This window comes from Sarcophilus harrisii, chromosome 2 (genome assembly GCF_902635505.1).
Source record: "Sarcophilus harrisii chromosome 2, mSarHar1.11, whole genome shotgun sequence".
Classification (NCBI taxonomy): Eukaryota; Metazoa; Chordata; class Mammalia; order Dasyuromorphia; family Dasyuridae; genus Sarcophilus; species Sarcophilus harrisii.
Window position 1 is genome coordinate 138664254 of NC_045427.1, and position 19901 is coordinate 138684154.

The window sequence follows — 19901 nt, forward strand, 5'->3', positions numbered from 1 at the left end:
GGTAGGGGCAACCAATGCCTCTGAGTTAGTCGCCAACCTCCTCCCCCCCCCAAAAAAAAAATAATCCTGCCCCACCCCACGGTCGGGTCACTCAGCAGCCAGATACTCCCTTCGGACACTCCATCACCCCTGACAAACCCCGAGCTCCCACCCCCAAACCCTTCAGGAAAGTGAGGAGGAGGAGAGGTTCGGGGTGTCCAGCTGGAGAAAATCTCTCCACTCACCTCAGGAGCCTGGCTGAGTTCTCTCTCTCTCCGCCTCGCGGACAACCCCCTCCCCAACGTCCCAAGAAGAAGGGCTGAGGTAGGGGGGAGGGGTGTCTTCCGCACGGGGTCTTGGGCGAGAGGGGGGCTGGGGAAGGGGGTGGAGGCCGGCGTGGGAGGAGGGGAAGGGGGAGGGGAGGCCCCTATCTCCCAGTCTCCCCCTGAAAACCTCCCTTGTCTCAATCACATCAGACTGACTGTCTTTGTCTGGCTGACAACCGCCATATTGATATCAACAGCCCCGCTCCCACCTGCTGCCGCCGGGCGGCCCTGGGAGTTGTAGTTCCCTGATCCCTGGGGTAAAAGTACGGGCCGCGGCGCCAAACGGCCCCTGGGAACTACAGCTCCCGGCAAAGCCCGCGCCTTTTCTCTTCCCCATAGGGAGGAGGGAAAGGGAGAATCAGCACCAACCGGGACTACAGGTCCCACAATGCCGAGGCATCGGGTCCGGTGAGGGGACATGATATCATCCTTGGGGTGTGGAGAGGTTAGAAGAGGAGGCAATGGGAATAAATCGTAGCCGGCAGAGGGAGGAGTTCGGAGAGGAAGGGGAGGAAAGGAAAAATTGCCACAGTTCTCATCATGAAGCCTCGGGTGTACTACAGTTCCCGTGATGCTCCGGGTTTGAGGGGGGGCGGGCAGAGGAAATAGGATTGCGGGAAAAAACTCGCTATTCCGTCATGCTCTAGGACGTTTGGCGGCGGCGACGGCAGAGGCGGCGGCGGTTTAGCCGGAAGTCCCTTTTCGGGGAGTGAGGGAGTCCTGCAGTACACATAACAGCGAAGATTTCAATATGAAGCTGGTGAGTCTCCCCTCGCGGCTCCTAGGGCGAGGGTGATTTCTAGGAGTTGGAAACCCAACGGCTTCTTTTGTGAAAAGGCAGCGGTCGGGGGAATAGGGGGAGGAAAGGGAGATTTGTGATGCAGAAAGGCATTCTGGGAGGGGGCAGCCCATGTGCGGAAGGCTAGCATCCTCCAGCTTTAGCGTGCCCCAGGGACTTCCTTTTAATGCACTTTACAGGGATCCCTGGGTTGACCAGTGGCCCCTGCCGAGACCTTTCACCAGGCCAGGTCCAACCCACATGGGTCCGGTATGTCATTTTTAATATCCTTTAATGCGTAGAAAAGAACTCCAATCCTGACCACGTTGGTTCAAATATTCAGCCCCATTCATTTTTCCGATTTCGGGAATTGTAATTTGTTGTACTTAAGTTTGTTTTTTATGAAACGAGAGAAATGAACCGGATTGGATGTGTCACGGACCCTTTGGCACATAGTAGGGCCTCTGTAAGTGGTATTGACTTGGCACTCCGTCGCGCTTATCCAGTTGTTTTGAAAAAAATCAAGGCCAAGAATCTCTGGACTACGTTATCTCCCAAGATCCCTTCTGGATCTTCTTCTGGACCCTCAAGGTCCTCATCATCATGTTGAGGTGCCTGTTATCAGTCAGTCCTCATGTTGTTTAGGAGGGGAACTTTGTATGCAACACTGAACTACATGGAATGTTTAAAAAAATAAAAAAGTCCCAGCATTCCAGGAGTTTATCTTTTTGTTTCAAGGGTCAGTGCATTAGTGCTAGGCAAAGAACACATCCACCCATCAGAGAAGGGAGAGAGTGGACATTGGTCTAAGTGTGACAAGCTGTACTTTCTTTCCTAGAGGAACAGGTTAGCAATGGCATGACAACTTGCAAGAGTCCCTTCTAACAAGAATTTATTAACCATTCACCTTATACAAGGCCAGAGACAGAATGGTTAGAAAGCTAGTTTAAGAACCCAGAAACCCAGAGCTCTACTACACAATGACTTTGTTCCTTGTAGTTTTGAATTACTGATTAAGTCATGCCCAACATACTGGCTGTGTCACTCAGGGCAAGCTGTTTAATCTTTAGTATCCTACACAACTCCTTTATAGGACTGTATATCACAGAAAAAGTACCAGTCTGCATTTTAGAGGGAATATCTTTCTTTACCAATGAAATCATAGACCTGGGACTTATTCCCAACAGCCTGTGTACAAGTCACAGACAGCTTGGTGGCACAGTGAATAGAGTGCCATGTCTGAAGTCAAGAACTGCGTTCATATCTGGCTTCAGCTGGTAAGTGTGTAACTCTGACAAGTCAGTTCTGTTTGCCTCAGGCTCTTTATCTGTAAAGTGAGCTGAAGAAGGAAGGCTTCAGGATGTTTGACAAGAAAACCCCAAAAAGGAATCATGTAAAGTTAGACATGACTGAAAAAGACTAAACGAAAAGGAATATACAAGCCACTGCTAAGTGCAAGAGATATGAAGACAAAATGCAAACTTCCTGCCTTCAAAGAACTTAACATTCTCCTGGAAGTTTTAACTAGAGCATGCAAACAGATGCATGATTATTAGAGGAGGAAGAAAAATCTTAATAACTAAAGGAATTAAACGGGTCTTTTAAGGGAATTATAGACCAAATCACTGGAATAGAAATTCTGTCTTGACATAGACGTGAATGTTTAAAGTCAAAGCAATTTTTGTACACACACAATTATGTATATATATTTTGTTGTTAATTTGTGCCTGATTCTCCATGAGCCTGTTTGGAGTTTTCTTGGCTAAAGACACAGGAGTGGTTTGCCTTTTCCTTCTCCAGCTCATTTTATAATTAAGGACCTGAGACAACTGATTTGTCCAGAGTCACACAACTAGTAAGTATCTGAGACCAGATCTGCACTTACAGAGTCTTTCTAACTCCGGACCTAGCATTCTATTCAGTGTGCCATCTAACTTCATTTGTGTGTGTGTGTGTACACATATAGACATGTATATATTTCCACACACATTATTAACAATTGATATCTCATGATAGCAGCAAAAGGTATCTGGATCAAGCATAGACCACTTATCCAGGGAAAATAGTCCATTTAGGGGAAGTAGATCTTTTAAAAAAGTGATTGCATCCTCTGACTTTATTGTCCCATCTGTGAAATATAGATCTCTCACTGGAGGAATGAAAGAAGAGAAGTTCACTTTTCCTCCCACAGGAAAGCACCTCCCATCCCAGCAGCATCATATCTGGGAGCATAGAACAACTAAAGTATATATGTTGGCTTAAGCAAACCTGAGCTAAAGCTTCTGGCTCTCTCTCTCTTGTTTTATGTTCCTTCTATGAGCACAGGTGACTAAGTATCAAGCCAGAGATGGATGTATCCAGCCTTGGCAGCAACCTTTTGTGTTAGAGATTTGATGTTCCTAGGGACCTCACTTGAAGCTGACTGGCAATAGTAGAAATGTTCTATAGGAATCCTTACTATGGAAGATGACAAGTCTTGATATTGCCAGAATGCCATGACTTGAATGGATTTGACTAAGCAATGTAGAACCAAGGTGAAGGTATTATAATATCAATCCAACAATTCTTCTAAATGCTTCATTTTTGATGTATTGAGCCTCAAATTCCTGGGAGAGTATAACTAACTAGAAAAAAATCAAATAAAACCTTCAGCATATTACTGCTGCTCCCTACTGTCCCCTAGGGAAATTATGAGATGACATGCTCATCACAAAATGACCAAACTGTGGATGGCCTGCATCTTTGGAAAGAACATCCATGTGGGTGAGATCACAAATCTATTTAAAATAAAACAAAAACCCTGAGTGATCAAGAAAACATTATATTAAGTTCATTGTACTTTGTTTAGAAAGGCAGAAGAATGGTTGTTACATTTTAGTAAGATTTCCATAATAAATAAGTAAGTAAAATAAAATGTACTTGAAGTGACAAACCCTCCAAGAAAACTCATCTGGAATGACTCGTTTTCAAGGAAATCTAAATGGATTTTCCTATGTTATATATGACTTTTCTCATGAAATCATATCAGATATTTTTAGAAGTATGAACAGCTAGAAATTAAAAAAAGCAAGTTTCAGGAAAGCTTTTCTTGCTGGGGTTTTTGTTTTGGTTTTTTGTGTGTTTTTCCCTGTGGAACAAAAATGCCATTTTAGGGGAAATATTTTCTTAAATTTTCTTCCTTATTGTCTTGGTTGTCTTATCTCCAAATTGATGATTATTTGGTGCTTTTGAAATGAAATATGAAAGAATAAACAAAACAGTAGGGTTTGAAAAACATTAAATCCCAAGTCTTTTTAGGCATCTCTTTACTTCAAAGAAATTAAGTTCATCTGCAAACCTCAAGCTGCTAGTTATCTTCATAATCTTCATAACACATTTTGTGTTAGGATGGAAGCAAACTGCTCTGATTCATAATGAAACAAATAAGTATAGAATCCAGATATTAAAGTGGGTTCTAGAGCAAAAGTGTTATATTTGCAATTGCAGGCCAACACCACAAAACTTCTGAGCCTGACCCAGATATGTGATTGGAAAAGTGAATTTAACGGAACAAATTAAACTTCAAATTAAATAGGTAATGTTAATCTGTGATTTTCTAAGTCAATATGCATCCCTCAGGGATCACTTTTTATTTGAGTGTGATGCCACTGATCTAAAGTATTATTGGGACTACAGGAAAGATAAAGAGGGAATAAAAAATGGAAGTTATTATGTATGGCAATTGAGGACAAAGTCAACTTTCAGATACTGAGAGGCATTATCATGTGATAATGTCCTGGACTGGAAATTAGTTCCTAATCCTGTCTCTTAGGATTGCTATCTGTGTGACCTTGAACCAGACACTGATCTTCACTGAGCCTCTTCTCATCTAGAAGATGGGAAATAGTACTTAACACCATCTGAAGAAGAGAGAGAGACTCATGTTGCTTGAAGGAAGGCTAACCCATAACAACTCCTCCATCCTTGGACAGCTCCCTACTACTGCACCTGCCTCATCTCCAGCTTTAGGGCCAAAGAAGAGTAAGACCTTTCTCTGACTGCATGCTTTACATCTTCAGCTTCATGTTCCCTGAAGGAAAGCAGCTAGGGGCTGGCAGAACAACTTCCATCTGAGCCAGTATAAGGCAACTTCCACCTGCTGCTGTCTACCTGATTTCCTGCAACTGATATAAAAGAGCTATGGGTGCATAGAGAAGCAATCTTCCCTTTGATCTCATGCTTTTCATTGCTTGCTATGCCTGTCCAGTGAAGGAAGCGGAAAAACAGTCAGTGGAGAGCACAACTTCAGTTTCCTGCAGCTCACCATCTCCTACCTAATATCCAGCCTTCAGAAGGAAGGAGTCCTTTCCTCCCCTCATCTGATCAAGGGCCTTCCATCTCATGATTTACTTGTATTCTGCCTAATCTCCAGCCTCTTTTGGTGCAGAGTACAACCTGTCATTCATTAAATGAAATCTCATATTTGGTTCATATCTATATACTAAGAATTCCAAACTCCTGTTGGTCATCATCTAAATCCTATTCTCCATTTCTTTGCTCACTATTTCTTATTTCTATTTTAATCCTTTTAGTTAAGGTTAATCGTTAACCCTTTAATCCATCATTCCAAAGTCCCAATGTAATGCATCCCTTCCACCTCTCCTTCTACTGAGCCTAATAGAATACCTGCGCCATAGTGGAAAAACTTTTATCCTAAATCTTTTCTTCTACTCATTCCATTTTCTAGGAATCACTGAAACTTGCTGACACTGGTTCGCTAGCTACTCTTTCCAATCATGATTGCATTTTCTGCTCACCAGTTAAAACAGGGGAGTTAGAATACTTCTTGTTCCCCATTGCCACTTCCCCAAGTTCTCCCCCTCTACCTCCATCACTCAATAACGTCTCCTCTAAGTTCATTACTATTTTTATCTACTAAACAATTAGAATCCTAGTATCTGAACAGATTAAGTTAACTTGATGCTTCTTTCTCTGCCTTCCCTTATCGAACCTAGTCTTTGCACATACCAAGACCTCCAATTCCTTGAGTCCTCAACTCTCTCCCAGCTTTACCTACTCTTTTTCTCTGTTCCCCATCTTGACTTCTTGGTGAAACAGCTCAACTCAACTCTGTCCCCAAATCCCCGATCCTCTTAGATCTCTAATTGTTCCCTGCCAAACTTCAGCCCATTGTCTCACCATGCTTCTTTCTAAATGTATGTGATGAAAATCACACAATCATTCTGATGGGGCCCACCACAAATTTATGTCAACTTCAGCTGAGCCCTCATTGCTTCCTGGCAATCCTTTTCCTTTTTTTTTTTTTTTTTTTAAATCAATTCGTTATCCTTTGCACAGCAGTTCTTTCAAACCTTTTTATCTTTCAAACCTTCTGTGGCTCCCCACACGCTTCCGTTTAATCAAGAACCTTCTAATGTTATATAGAAGAAAATTGAGGCCATTCTCTGTGAAGTCCCTCTGTGAGGTCCCTCTTCTCCCCTCTTCCTCTATTACTCAGATGTCTTCTGTTACCATCTCCTCCTTTTCCCTGCCTCAAATGGTAACGTGGCCATATCACTCCATCTGCCCTCATCATTCCCCTGCTCAATAAATTCAGTAACTCCCATCACCTTCAGGACAAAATACAAAATCTTCTGTTTGGCATTTAGAGCCCTTCATAACCCAACCCCACCTTTCTTCTTGTACCTTCCTCATCACCATGTGCTCTTTGATCTAGTGACACTAGCTTCCTGGCTGTTGCTTAAACAAGACATCCCATCTGTCAGCTCTGGACATTTTCTTTGTCCCCCAGTTCTGGAAGTCTCTCATCTGTTGATCTCTTTGCCTTCCTTTAAGTTACAACTGAAATCCCAGTTTCTATAGGAAACCTTCCCAATTCCTCTTCTGATCTTTTTCCTTTTAAATTATTTCCTATTTTTTCCTGCATATATGACATGTATAGTTTTTTTTTATTTGTTCACTCCTCCATTATATAATATTATTATAAGCTCCTTGAGAATAGAGACAGTCTTCTATAAACTCTTTTTGTATACCTAGCATTTTAAGTACGTTGTTATATTGACTGTAGGAGAGAATGAAAATAAGGTATTTTAAAAGCATTTTATTTAGTTTTAAAAAGCTAAAAAATATTTTGGTAGAATCTTTGGTTTGAGAATTTGTTCCCCAGTTAGGTCTTTGTACCACCTTGTTAAAACAAGTATTTATCCTATCCAGGGCTGGCTTTTGTTATTGTTATTTTTTTATTTTCCCACTTTTTTTTTTTTTTTTTGTATCTCTTTCCCAATCAGATTTTTTTTGCTAGTGGTCTAATTATATTTTTCTTGAAGAAATTATCTACTCTGAAGCCTTTATTTTCTTGCTGTAATATAATACAGTTAAGTTTTTACTTACTGAACTTAATGTATTAGAACCTCTAAGTAACCAGAATTTTTTTTTTCTGAATTTATTTTCAAAAGAAAGTAAGCTGCATGGCACAATAGATGGAGCAATGAACCTGGAGTCAGGAAGACTTGTTGAATTCAAATGTGGCCTCTGATATTTTACTGGCATTGTGACTTCAGACAAATCACTTAATTTCTTCTTAACTCTTCTTTAGTTTTTTTGAACTATAGAAATGAATATAATAATAGCACTTCCCAGAATTGTTGAGAGAATCAAATGAGATATTTTCAAAACTTTTAGCATGATGCCAACCATAATAAAAACAGTACAAATGTTTTTTGTTATTGGCAAGACAGTCCTTGTCCCTAAAGAGCTTACAATCTAATAGGAAAAGGTATTTTATCTGAGGCACTGGTGGTCTAGAAGAGTTATTTCAGCCTGTGACACCATGATAAGTATTAAGCCCTTTCTGGTAATGGTAGCATTGATTTGTTTGCTCTTCTCAACATAAGGATTAGAAAGGCATAAGCCTAGAGGCACCAAAGGAAGATGACTAGAGGTCTGGGTGGTAAATTTATATAATAAATTGTTAGTAAAGCATGGCCCCCAAATCCAGCTTCTCATATTATCTATGTGACCATCATCGAGTCATTTAACCTGAACACAAATTAAAATGATCCCCTGAACAGGGCCACTAGATTCTGTATTTGGAATTTCTCACAAGGAAGGAATTATTAGTTTTGGGATTTTTTTTCCCAGAATTTGAATGCTTTATTTGATATTCAGAACAGAAATTGCATTTGTTCTCCATTTATTTATTTGTGAGTGATATTCAAAGTTATTTTTATTATAATGTTCAGAAGTGCTAGCAAGGCTTGTTAATATAGAAAAGGCTTCAAATTAAAATTGGGTGTTGGGTTTTGAGTTGTTGGGCTATGGACAAACCAGCTAGGTTGGTTTTATCATTGGTGGAAACTTAGCTTTTCCAAAATGTTATACTTTGCCTTCAAACATTCCTGATTTGGCAAAAAGGCTAAAAAAAAAAAGGCAAAAAGGACTTCATGAAGTCCTTGACTATTGACTGTTATGTGCTCTTTTTGTCCTTGAAGTTTAACTGTGGTGCCTTCGTTATTATTCTAACAGAATGGGAAAATTATTGGTTATATATATATATGGAAGAAACTTAAGAAATCTTCAAGTTCACCTCATCACAGAAAATATATATATTAATGATTACAACAAAAGTGAACATGGAAAGGGATAAAAACCTCATTGTGATCAATGTTAGCATCATCTTGTCAAAGTTAAATGATATCTTCCTACTTTCTGACAGTTATCAGTAAACCCACTATTTTGTCTCAAATGTACTTAGTAAGGGATTGACTTAAGTATTTGTTGTGTCCAAACAAAATATATCAATTTTTTTAAGCCAAGAAGTTGATTCAGGAGAAACTTCATTTATTATTGATTTTATAATGTTGTTAAGCTACTAAATTAAGGGAATATCTTGGTACAAGATAGCTCCTTACTAAATATTTGTTAAATTAAATATAGTTCACCTAATTTTAGCAAAACATTTAGTAAAGTTTCAAGATATTACTGTGAAGAGGTGGATACTTGTGGGTTATACAGTCATACAATTAGATGGATTCAGAATTAATTGGATGGCAGAGTGGTTATTAACAGTTCTGTGGCAGTTTGGAAGGAAACTCTCAGGTAATGCACCAAGGATGCGTCCTTGGCTTTGTGCTTTTAGTTGTTTTGTTTTTATCAGTGTCTTAGATAAAGGCATAGATAGCATCAATTTTAGAAATAAAATAAATCTGAGAGAAATTTCCTAACATGGGAAATAAACAGTGATAATTCAAAAAGATATTGACAGACTAGAGTATTCTTTGAACCATATCTTAAAATAGGAAATTTAATAGTCACAATTACTAATGACATTTTAAAGTTTGCTAAGCATAGTATCTTGTCTGAGCCTAGCAATAGTTCTGTTGTAGATTTTCTACATATTACCCCATTTATAGATGAGTAAACTGAGGATCAGGGTTTAAGTGACTTGCTGATAGTCTTCTGAATCTGTTATTGAACCTAACTCTTCCTGATTCCAACATTCTGCCCCCTACTCTACATTCATCTGAATTGTAGCAAAATGAAATAAGGTGCCTTGGGATATACTGTATTCTTCCTCAAACAGATGACTGCTTGTCAGATATGCTACAGAATAGATTTTTGATAGACTTAAGTAATCATATAAAGAGAGAGCTGGACAACTACTCAGAGGTCTTCAGTAAAACTCTTTCATTTTTGTAAAAATATTGAGGCCTAGTTTAAGGGATTTATCTAGACCAGGTAAGGATTGGATTAGGTAAAGGAAGAGCAGAGGGTTTAAGCAACTTGAGGTTATAAAAGTGTTAAAGAAGAATTAAGGTTTGACTAAACCCCACCCTTCTACTTCTAAATCCATTTTGTTTCTAATGTATATATTTTGTTATTATGTACATGTTATCTCCCTGGTAGAAAGCCTCTGGTCTCTTAAGGTCAGGGATTTTTTTTTTTTTTTTTTTTTTTTTTTTTGATTTCTTTCATTTAGCAAACAGAATAAGCAATTAATAAATGCTTATGGACAGTAATAATGAGGAAGAAAAATTAACATGAAACAGAAACAAGGGCCTCTGTAAGAAGAGGTCCAACCAATCCTGAGTTATGTTTGAGAATTTTTATCAGTTTTCATGTAAAGTTAACTAATATTTCATTTGCAACCAATCTCCCTTGAGGCAGATAAAGTTTAATTGGTTTTCTAATAGTATTGTCTGGTTAACAAATGTGATCATCACGGGGAAAAAGTCTTTGTGTTTTAGGGCATCTCTTCTACCATGAGATCTCCTTTGTTTCAGCTTCCTTCTAATCCAAAGAGGAAACTCCCCATCTTCTACATCCCCTCCCCCCCTTCTCCCCCAGTCCCTTTCTAGCAACTTCTGTGACCTGACCTTGTGCAGTATTTCATTGACAGTCTTCAGCATTTCCCTGGTACAATTAGAAACCAGCCACATGAACCCAATCAAGAACCTTTCCCCCTCTTCAAAACCCAGGGTTCTTTTTGTCATCAGCTGCCCTAGCTAGTGTAGAGGTGACAGAAAAGAATCAGATTTACAGATGGAAGAAACCTCAGAGATTATATCTAGTCCAGTGGTGTCAGACTCAAAGAGCAATGGCCACATATTGACTTAGAAAGCCAGAATTAATATTATATATGTATGTTGTATATTTATTTTTCTTAAACACTTCCCAGTTTTAATCTATTTCAGACCACTAGGCAGGGTTGAGTCTGACACCTCTTATCTAATCTTACTGTTTTTGTTTTATAGTTGTGAAAACAGAATTCCACAGAGGTTCAATGACTTACCCAATATTAATAGAGCCAGGTTTCAACCCTGTGTCTTCTGCCTACAAATCTTTTTTTTGTTTTTGTTTTTTTCTTTCTCGTGATTTTTCCCTTTTTTGATTTTTTTCACATGATTAATATAGAAATATGTTTAAAATGGTTATACATGCATAATCTATATCAGACTTCTTGATGTCTAGGGAAAGGAGAAAGGAAGGAAGGAAGTGAGAAAAAAATTTGCAATTCAAGATCCTATAAAAGTGAATGTTGAAAATTATCTTTACATATAATTGGAAACAATAAAATACGATAACGGGGGAAAATACAAATCTAGTAGACTTTCTTCTGCAATTTTACTGCTTCTTCATTGTCCTGTACCTTGATTAGGAGGAGTGACAAGAGTTTGGCAAGTTTCAAGAGTCTATCTTGTGACTATTGTTAACATCATTCCCTTTTTTCTCCCTTTCTTTATCATTCTTTTTTTCTTTTTGAAGAACATTGTACCTAAAGTTCTGACTGCCTTCTGTAGTGATATTCTTTGATTACTCAGTACCCTATCTTGATTGATTCAAGTTAAACCTTAAGATTTGCCTTCTGTTAAATTAAAACATATTATAATCACAGCCTGTTACTTTAAACATTACTGGTTTATCTGAATCTTTCATGGAAATTTCCCTCAGTCACTAAACCATTTTTAGAGAATGTGACAAAATGTATATTTTACTCTCAACTTTGCAAACAGTTTATAGTAGATTGGTTAGAGTGCCCTCGTGTGTCTACTTTGTAATACTTTAGTTCTTTGGTTATAATATTAATTTTACCATAATATCAATATAATTTGTAAGGGAATTTTTTTTCTTTCATACTTTTGTCTCTGAAGAATTCCAGGTTGTCAAGGGCTAGTTTAGTTACATCTACTTTATACTTTCTATGACACTGTACAATAAGATCTGATACTTATAATAATGAGCATAAAGTATAATAAGGTATTAAATCATTCCCCCTCAAAAAAAAAAAGAGTTAAATTCAGTTCGGTACTGAATTTGGGTAAGAATGAATACAGTCCTTAATTTTTCATTAAGCATTTAATAGCATATTTCAAATTTTTCTTAATCATATTTAAACAATCATTGAGTTAGGATGAGTAAGATTTTATCCAAATGTTCTATCCTTAGAATTAGAAGTGCCGCCATCATCATGCAAGACATGTTTTGTAAGTAGTTTTTCTAATGGTAGTGATAAAATTGCACCAGATCATCAACATGTGCTGACTTTTGAGCTCCCTCTCCCTCTTCCCCCCATTTTTTCTCTCTTGCCCTCTTCCCTCCATTCCTTCTTTCCTTCGCGTGTCTGTCTGTCTGTCTGTTTCTCTCTTTATCTCTCTCTCGCTCTCTCTGTCTCTGTCTCCTCCTTCCCCTCCCCCCAATGCTTGTGGCCAACAGTATAATCAATTTGTCATCAGGAGTATAATGTTAACATAAAAGTTCATTTGAAAAAAATACTCTTACTCAAAATGAGATTGGATTGATAGCCTCTGAGGTTCCTTCAAACTTTAGATATATGAAGCTATGGTCTTCTTGTGAAACATGTAGAAATGATTAAAGATGGAAATGAAATTTGATTATATGAAGATATTTAAGAAATTATGCAAAGATTATTTTCATTGGAAATTTAAGTTGTGTCTTAAGTAATTAGTTTTAGATTTCATTGAGAAACCGTTGGTTGGAGAATACAAATTACATTTTGCTAGGCTGAAATAATGTACTTTTGCTATCAATATCCAATTAAAATGTGATTTTTACAATTTTACTAATATAGTTACTTTTTGAGTGCAAAATTTTCCAAAGCTAAGGAAGTACAATTCCTTCATAATGCCAAAATTAATTCACTCTCCAAAAGGAAGTATCTATTTTTTTTGCATTGTTTGCTTTTAACCAATCAATCATATGCTGCTTGTTGTTTTCTGAAGTTATAGAAAAATAGTTTCCATAATTCAAAGTGCAGTCATAGAAGCTTACTCAGTGCCAAAATGCTAACAACAAAGTTCACTTATGACCTAAGGAAAGAGTTGCAAGATTTCTTTTGAAAGTAGAAATAATTTCTCCAGGTACCTTAGGGAAAAAAAACTTATGAAGACAAAACTGCTTAGCTCAAATCCAGTTGCCATGAATATTACAAACAAATCTCTTCATACCAAAAAGATTCTCGGCCCCCAATAGCATTTCAGTTAAGTAATTGTTAGTGAACCTATTATATTGGAGCCTTCATAACACAATTAAATTCAAACATTGATATTGGAGTGAGGGCTATGAGATTATATGGCAGTGACAGCAGAGAGAATTTCATTCTTATATCCACTGAGTATTGAAATCTAGCAAAATATTACATGAGGAGGTGATAAACGGTTCCAGCAGTAAAGACACTGCTATAGGAATAGGCATAGACATGTCATAGGCAAACTCCATAATATTCAAATAAAATATCTTGTTCATAAATTTTATAAAAGCTTTTATTTTCAAAATTACATAAGATCAAAGATCTATAGCTGGCAGGGTTCTTAAAGTCTAAGCATCAAACTCGGGAATATTACAAATCTCCTCAGAAATAGGCACAAGAATGAACTATAGATTGGTCATTCCATATTCTTGAAAACCCTGTTTTCTCTTTAAGACCTGTGTTCTCTTAGTGATATTCTATTGTCTCAGATGAATTAGAATTACAAGTAACCCAAGAGGAAAGAGAAAGACACATGGTGAATGTAAGCAGGTTGCAGTACATTCCCTATGATAACTTCCATGTCATAACTTTTTGTCATTTCTTGCATGAGACATTCTCTCTTCACTTCCCCCTTGTTTTATTTAAAGCTCAGGCCAACTGTCACTTCCCTCATGAGGCCTTTCCTGATTCCCAAGCTGATAATATCTTCCCTAAATTACTTGATATTTATTTTGTAATTGAATAAATGTGCTCACACTCTCTCCTGATAGAATGTAAACTTCTGATAGTCAGGAACTATTTTCATTTTTGTGTTTGTAACCCAGTACATAGGGCCTGACTCATAGATGATGCTTAAAAAGTGTTTTTTAGTCAATTGATTTCATAGGAGAAGCTATATATGTAAAAACTATTATCAAGAACATAAATCGCTGGAAAAGTAAGTGACTGCTTATATACTGAGAATCTGATACAAATAGCCTAACTAGTATACTGATACTTCCAAGGCACACAGATAAAGGAGGAAAACATAGCACAGTAAGTAGGTTGTTCAGAGAGGCTTCCTAGAAAAACAGGGGAAGGGCACTTTGGGATTGTGATACATTATGTGTACTAATGATCCTACACTAGTGAAATCACGAATCTGTTAGAATAACCAAATATTTAAAATTATATCTTGTTCTAGTCCCTCCCCCCCCCCCTTTCATCCTTCTAGTTAGTATAATAAGTTTATAAGTAATCAGTATGAAATAGCAGCAGCAGGAAATAAGATTGCAAAGGGGAAACGTACAAGTCACAGACTTCTAAAATTAAGGGAGCATAATGGTTACTTGCAAAACGTCTCATAAATTAACTAAAAGCCACATCCTGAGACTATGTGTTAGGTCAGGGGAAACCAGCCAGGCCTCACTTAGTGTAAGGGCACTTTGGTCCTGCTAACTGCTTATGGGTTTCAGTTAAGTTTTAGACCTCCACAGTAAGAGAAGCAGAACCCCACACTTGGCTGACAACTTTGAGATGGTGTGGATATGTTAAATGAACTAATCCTAAGTTATACAAATAAATGTCTGTCTCCCACTAAAACCCTATCACTCTCCCTCCCCCTCAGTATTATTCTACCTCCCAAGGGTCCATGCTTCCTGGGGACCCCCAACTTCAATCTGCAATTATTTAAGCAACTCTTCTCCTTAGTGCTCTCTTCCTCATGCTGCCTGCCTTCTTCCACTGATTGACTGATGATCCCTGTTTGGGTGCCACCTGCCTCTGTGCCTCCTGCACTATTTGTGTCTGTACTCTCTGTACCTTATAAAGTGTAATTGAAGCATTACTTCCTGTTTTCTGTTATCTTGGTCTTGCCCAGTTATTATCCAGAGAGCTATGGGCAGCATTCCTTTATTCTAATAAATTAATTGATGATTCACCATGTATTAGAATCTTTGACTAAACATGAAAAAGAAGAATTAAATATTTTAACTTTTGGAGTTATTTGCAAACTAGTTGGGTAGAATAGCATATTTATCCTGTTTGTAAAGAGGTAAATTTGTAATAATTCAAAAGATTTGAAAATATCATTAACAATGGGTAGTTCGAATGCAAAAGCAAAAAATTTTCACAGATATAATAAATCTCAAAAAGAAAAGATCAACATTAAAACAAATGACAGGTATTACTTATAAAAACACTAAGATATATAAAGAGTTCCTTAAAATATCAGATCCTATTTGCTAGATCAGAAGTGATGAGCCATTTCCACGTAAGGGGAAAAACAGCTAATGCTGTCGCAAGAAAAAATACATACTACTTGTGACAGAAGCAAGAACATGGAGAAACTTATGAACTGAAGCAGAGTGAGATAAATACAAATTTGGAGAACAATTTATGTTACGACCACAGTAACAATTTGAAAGGAAACAACTCTGAAATACCTCAAACTGACCAGAGCAGCAATTAGTGACTTCAAAAGATTAACGATGAAGTCCTTACTTTATTTTTTTTATTTTATTTTTTTATTATAGCTTTTCATTTACAAGATATATGCATGGGTAATTTTTCAGCATTGACAATTGCAAAACCTTTTGTTCCAACTTTTCCCCTCCTTCCCCCAGATGGCAGGTTGACCAATACATGTTAAATATGTTAAAGTATAAGTTTAAATACGATATATGTATACATATCCATACAGTTATTTTGTTGTGCAAAAAGAATCAGACTTTAAAATAGTGTACAATTAGCCTGTGAAGGAAATCAAAAATGCAGATGGACAAAAATAGAGGGATTGGGAATTCTATGTAATGAAGTCCTTACTTTAAAACTTCATCAAGCATTGATGAATGTCCATTGCACAAAATAGGTTTAGATTAAGAACCCTTGGATTAGAGATACTGAATGACAATAAGGCCAGTGTGTTGCTTTACTTTATTTTGCTTGCCAATACTTATTTCTTACAAGGAAAATCTCCTGCTTGGTGTTTCAGAGGAGGATAGGTTAGTGGGTAGCCTTAGATGTAAAAAAAAAAAAAAAATAGGTTACATAGAACATTTTTCAAAATAAAAGTATAAGAGAGGATACGAATTTTGTTACTATCTTGTTAAATTTGGTATATTAGTATTTTCCCATTATATGTAAAAATAATTTTTAACATTCTTTTTTTAAAAAATGTTGAGTTCCAGATTTTCTCTCCTCTCTTACCTCCCCACTCCCTGAGACAGTAAGCACTTTAATATAGGTTATGCATTTTTAATCATATAAAACATTGCCATATTAGTCATGTTGTAAAAGAAGACAGACCCAAAGGTGGGGAAAACATGGAAAAAAAATACAGAAAGTGAAAAATAGTACACTTTGATCTGCATTTAGACTCCCCTCAATACTTTCTGTGGATGGAGATAGCATTTTTCTTTAATTGCTTTTAAAAAAAAATTAATTTATGAGCCAACCATTCTGGAGAGCAATTTGGAACTATGTCCAAAGGGCTATAAAAGTATGCATATCCTTTGATCCAGCAGTGTCTCTATTGGATCTGTATTCCAAAGAGATCATAAAAAAGGAAAAAGAACCTACATGTGCAAAAATGTTTGTAGACCTTGAAACTGAGCAGATGTTTAGATGAATAAGTTTTGGTATAGGAATGTAATATAATAATTTTTCTATAAGAAATGATGAGCAGGATGATTTCATATAAGCCTGGAAAGACTTATATGAACTGATACTAAGTGAAGTGAGCACATTGTACACAAGATTAGGTGATAATTAACTGTGATGTTCTCGGCTCTTTTCAACAGTGAGGTGATCCAACATAATTCTAATAGAAGTGTATTGGAAAATGCCATCTGCATGCAGAGTGAATGGATCAAAACATATTTTCACCTTTTTTTGTTGTTTGCTTGTTTTATTTTTTTCTTTCTCCTTCCCTTTTTAATCTTCTTTTTGTACACCATGGCAAATATAGAAATATGTTTAGAAGAGATGAATATACTTAAACCTGTATCAGCTTGCTTGTCTAGGGGAGGGGAAAGGAAGGGTGAAAAATTTGGAACACAAGGATTTGCAAAGTGAATGTTGAAAACTATTGGGAAAACAAAAAAATGTATTTAAGTCCAAATTATTTAAAAATTTTTATTTTCAACTTTTTAAATAATATTTTGATTTCCATTTTTTCTCCCTTCACTTCTCCCTGAGACTATTATCAATCTGATGTAGGTTATACATGTGCAATCATATTAAACATATCTCTACATTAGTCATTTTGTGAAAGAAGAATCAGAACAAAAGGCAAAAAGCATGAGAAAGAAAAGACAACAAAAAATTGAAAATAGTATGCTTTGATCTGCCTTTAGACTCCATAGTTCTTTTTCAGGATGTAGATAGCATTTTCCATAGTGAGTCTTTTGGAATTGTCTTAGATCATTTTATTGATGTAAAAAGAAAGTCTTCAGAGTTGATCATCTGTATTGTGTTTTTACAAGAATGTTCTCTTGGTTTTGCTCACTTCACTCATCCTCAGTTCATGTAAGATGGGTAGTATTTTTCATCATGAAGTTTTTGGATCATTGTATTGCTGAGAATAACCAAATCATTCACAATTACTCATTGTGCAGAATTGTAAATGCATTCCATTGGACTCCTGCTTCTGCTCACTTCCTTTTGTATCAGTTCATATAAGTCCTTCTAAGTTTTTCTAAAATCAGCCTGCTCATAATTCCTTTATAATCATGCATGATGGCTTGTTCAGGCATTCCCCAATCGATGGGCATCCTCAATTTCCAATTCTTTGCCACTACAAAAAAAAAGCCACTAGAAATACTTTTATACGAATGGGTCCTTCCCCCCCCTTTTTTTAACTCTTTTTGGGGTACAGACCTAGTAGTGGTATTGCTAGATCAAAGAGTATGCACAGTTTTATAACCCTTTGGACATAACTCAAAATTGCTTGCCAGAATGATTGGATCAGTTCACAACTCCACCAGCAGTGCTTTTTAGCATCTCGCATTTCCATATCCCCTCCAACATTTATTGTTTCCTTTTCTGTCATATTAGTCAGTCTAGTAGGTGTGAATTGAGTACCTCAAAGTTGTTTTAGTTTGCATTTCTCTAGTCAGTAGTGACTATAAATAGCTTTGATTTCTTTGTCTGAAAACTGCCTGTCTGTGTCCTTTGAGCATTTATCAATTGGGGAATGACTTGTAATGTTATAAATTTGACTCAATTCTCTATATAGTTGAGAAATGAGTCCTTTCTCAGGAAACACTTGATGTAAAAATTGTTTGCCAGCTTTCTGCTTTCCTTTTAATCTTGGTTGCATTGGCTTTCTTTGTGTACAAACTTTTTAAATCTAGTAATGTGTCTATTTCTTGTTTGGTTTTAAATTCTGTTCTCCATAGAGCTGATAGGAAAACTATTCCTTGCTTTCCTAATTTACTTATATCACCCTTTATCCTTTATCTGTTTTGGTGATTTATAATAAGATTATATAACAGATTTTTTTTTTTTTTTAGTTTATTGTTCTTTGTTAATTGAATTATTTGTGTTTTAAATTATATTCAATAAAAGAAAACTTTTAAAAGAATGCTTTTATTAATATTTAAAGTATTTTGAAACCAGGTTATTTAAAGATACTATTATATAGTTATTAAACTAATAAGTTATAGTCATTAAACTTATTGGCAGGACAGTAGAGAAATACTTATGTTTTGTAACAAAATAAATTGATGTAATCTTTCTGGATAATAGTATATTTATGTGAGTGTGTGTGTGTGTGTGTGTGTATCTGTACCTGTTTCCATGTGACAAAAAATTACATATACCCTTTCAGCTAGTAACTCCGTTTAGAGGATTATATCCCAAGGAAATGCTTTAAGAGGAAAATAAAGTTATATATGAAGAATGTTCATAGTAGTATATTATCTTCTCTCCCTTTCTCCCCCCCCCAAAAAAAAACCAAAACACTCCAGATTTAAAACAGTAGGGAAGAAACTAAGGAAACTATGTTGTAAAAACCTAAGGAGATACATTATAACTATGAAAAATTAGTTATGTAAGTTATGATAATACATGGAAATGCTTATATGTTTGTGGAGGTTGAGAACAGCATAAGGATAATTATAATTGTGTATACATACTATGTATTCATTAACAAGATTGGAAGAGAGTTTGGAGTAATGTGAGTTTATAATATAATTATGCTCTTTTAACTATATCAAGTTGCTTTAAGTTTTCAATTTTTTGCTACACTTATATGAATGCATAAAATGTATACACGTTTTAACTTTTTACATATTAATGTATTCTTCAACTAAGTTATAATCTTCCTGAAGACAAGAATCAAGACATATTAATTCCATGCCTTGCATTGCTTAGCACAGATTATTATATAAAATAGATAGATGGATTGGATCTTTCATTTCCTCAGTTATGGGGAAGTCCCAGGTGGGGAATTGTCTCTATCTGCGTAGATAAGGCAGGATAGATGGATGACATAACAGCTAGAGTGCTAGGCCTAAAGTCAGAAAGCCTTATCATTCTGAGTTTAAATCTGGTCTCAGACACTTACTAGCTATGTAATTAACCCTGCCTCAGTTTCCTCATCTGCAACATGAACTGAAGAAGGAAATGGCAGCAAACCTATGTCTTTGCCAAGAAAACTCCAGTTGTGGTCACAAAGTCAGTAGGTTGGGATATTCTTTTGAAGTTAATAGTCTAGAGAATTGTTTAGAATCCTGAAAGATTAAGTACCCAAATCCATGCAGACAAAATTTAAACTCAGGTCTTGCTTTAAAATCACTTTCTAACTATACTATATCGCTTCTCACTACAGAAACAAAGTTTTTCATAACCA

The 19901-nt window shown here is 36.4% G+C and overlaps 2 protein-coding genes across 14 annotated transcripts in view; one reads left to right on the plus strand and one right to left on the minus strand.

The window, feature by feature from the left end:
* HMBOX1 (homeobox containing 1) overlaps positions 1-524 on the minus strand; it is a 256421-nt gene extending 255897 nt beyond the window's left edge. For 4 of the 9 annotated variants that reach the window (XM_031950920.1, XM_031950922.1, XM_031950921.1 and 1 more), the window contains exon 1: positions 225-523. The gene's annotated coding sequence lies outside the window, so the exon portion shown is untranslated. Of the gene's footprint in view, positions 1-224 lie in introns of all 9 variants that reach the window. The other 5 variants (XM_031950927.1, XM_031950926.1, XM_031950925.1 and 2 more) reach the window with 2 other exon arrangements.
* Positions 525-624: 100 nt separating this feature from the next.
* Positions 625-19901, plus strand: part of INTS9 (integrator complex subunit 9) — a 128412-nt gene continuing 109135 nt past the window's right edge. For 3 of the 5 annotated variants that reach the window (XM_031950914.1, XM_031950916.1, XM_031950917.1), the window contains exons 1-2: positions 663-750; positions 953-1065. In XM_031950914.1, the coding sequence (XP_031806774.1) occupies positions 1057-1065 (9 nt within the window). In that variant the 5' untranslated portion in view covers positions 663-750; positions 953-1056. Of the gene's footprint in view, positions 751-952; positions 1066-4569; positions 4658-19901 lie in introns of all 5 variants that reach the window. The other 2 variants (XM_031950918.1, XM_031950915.1) reach the window with 2 other exon arrangements.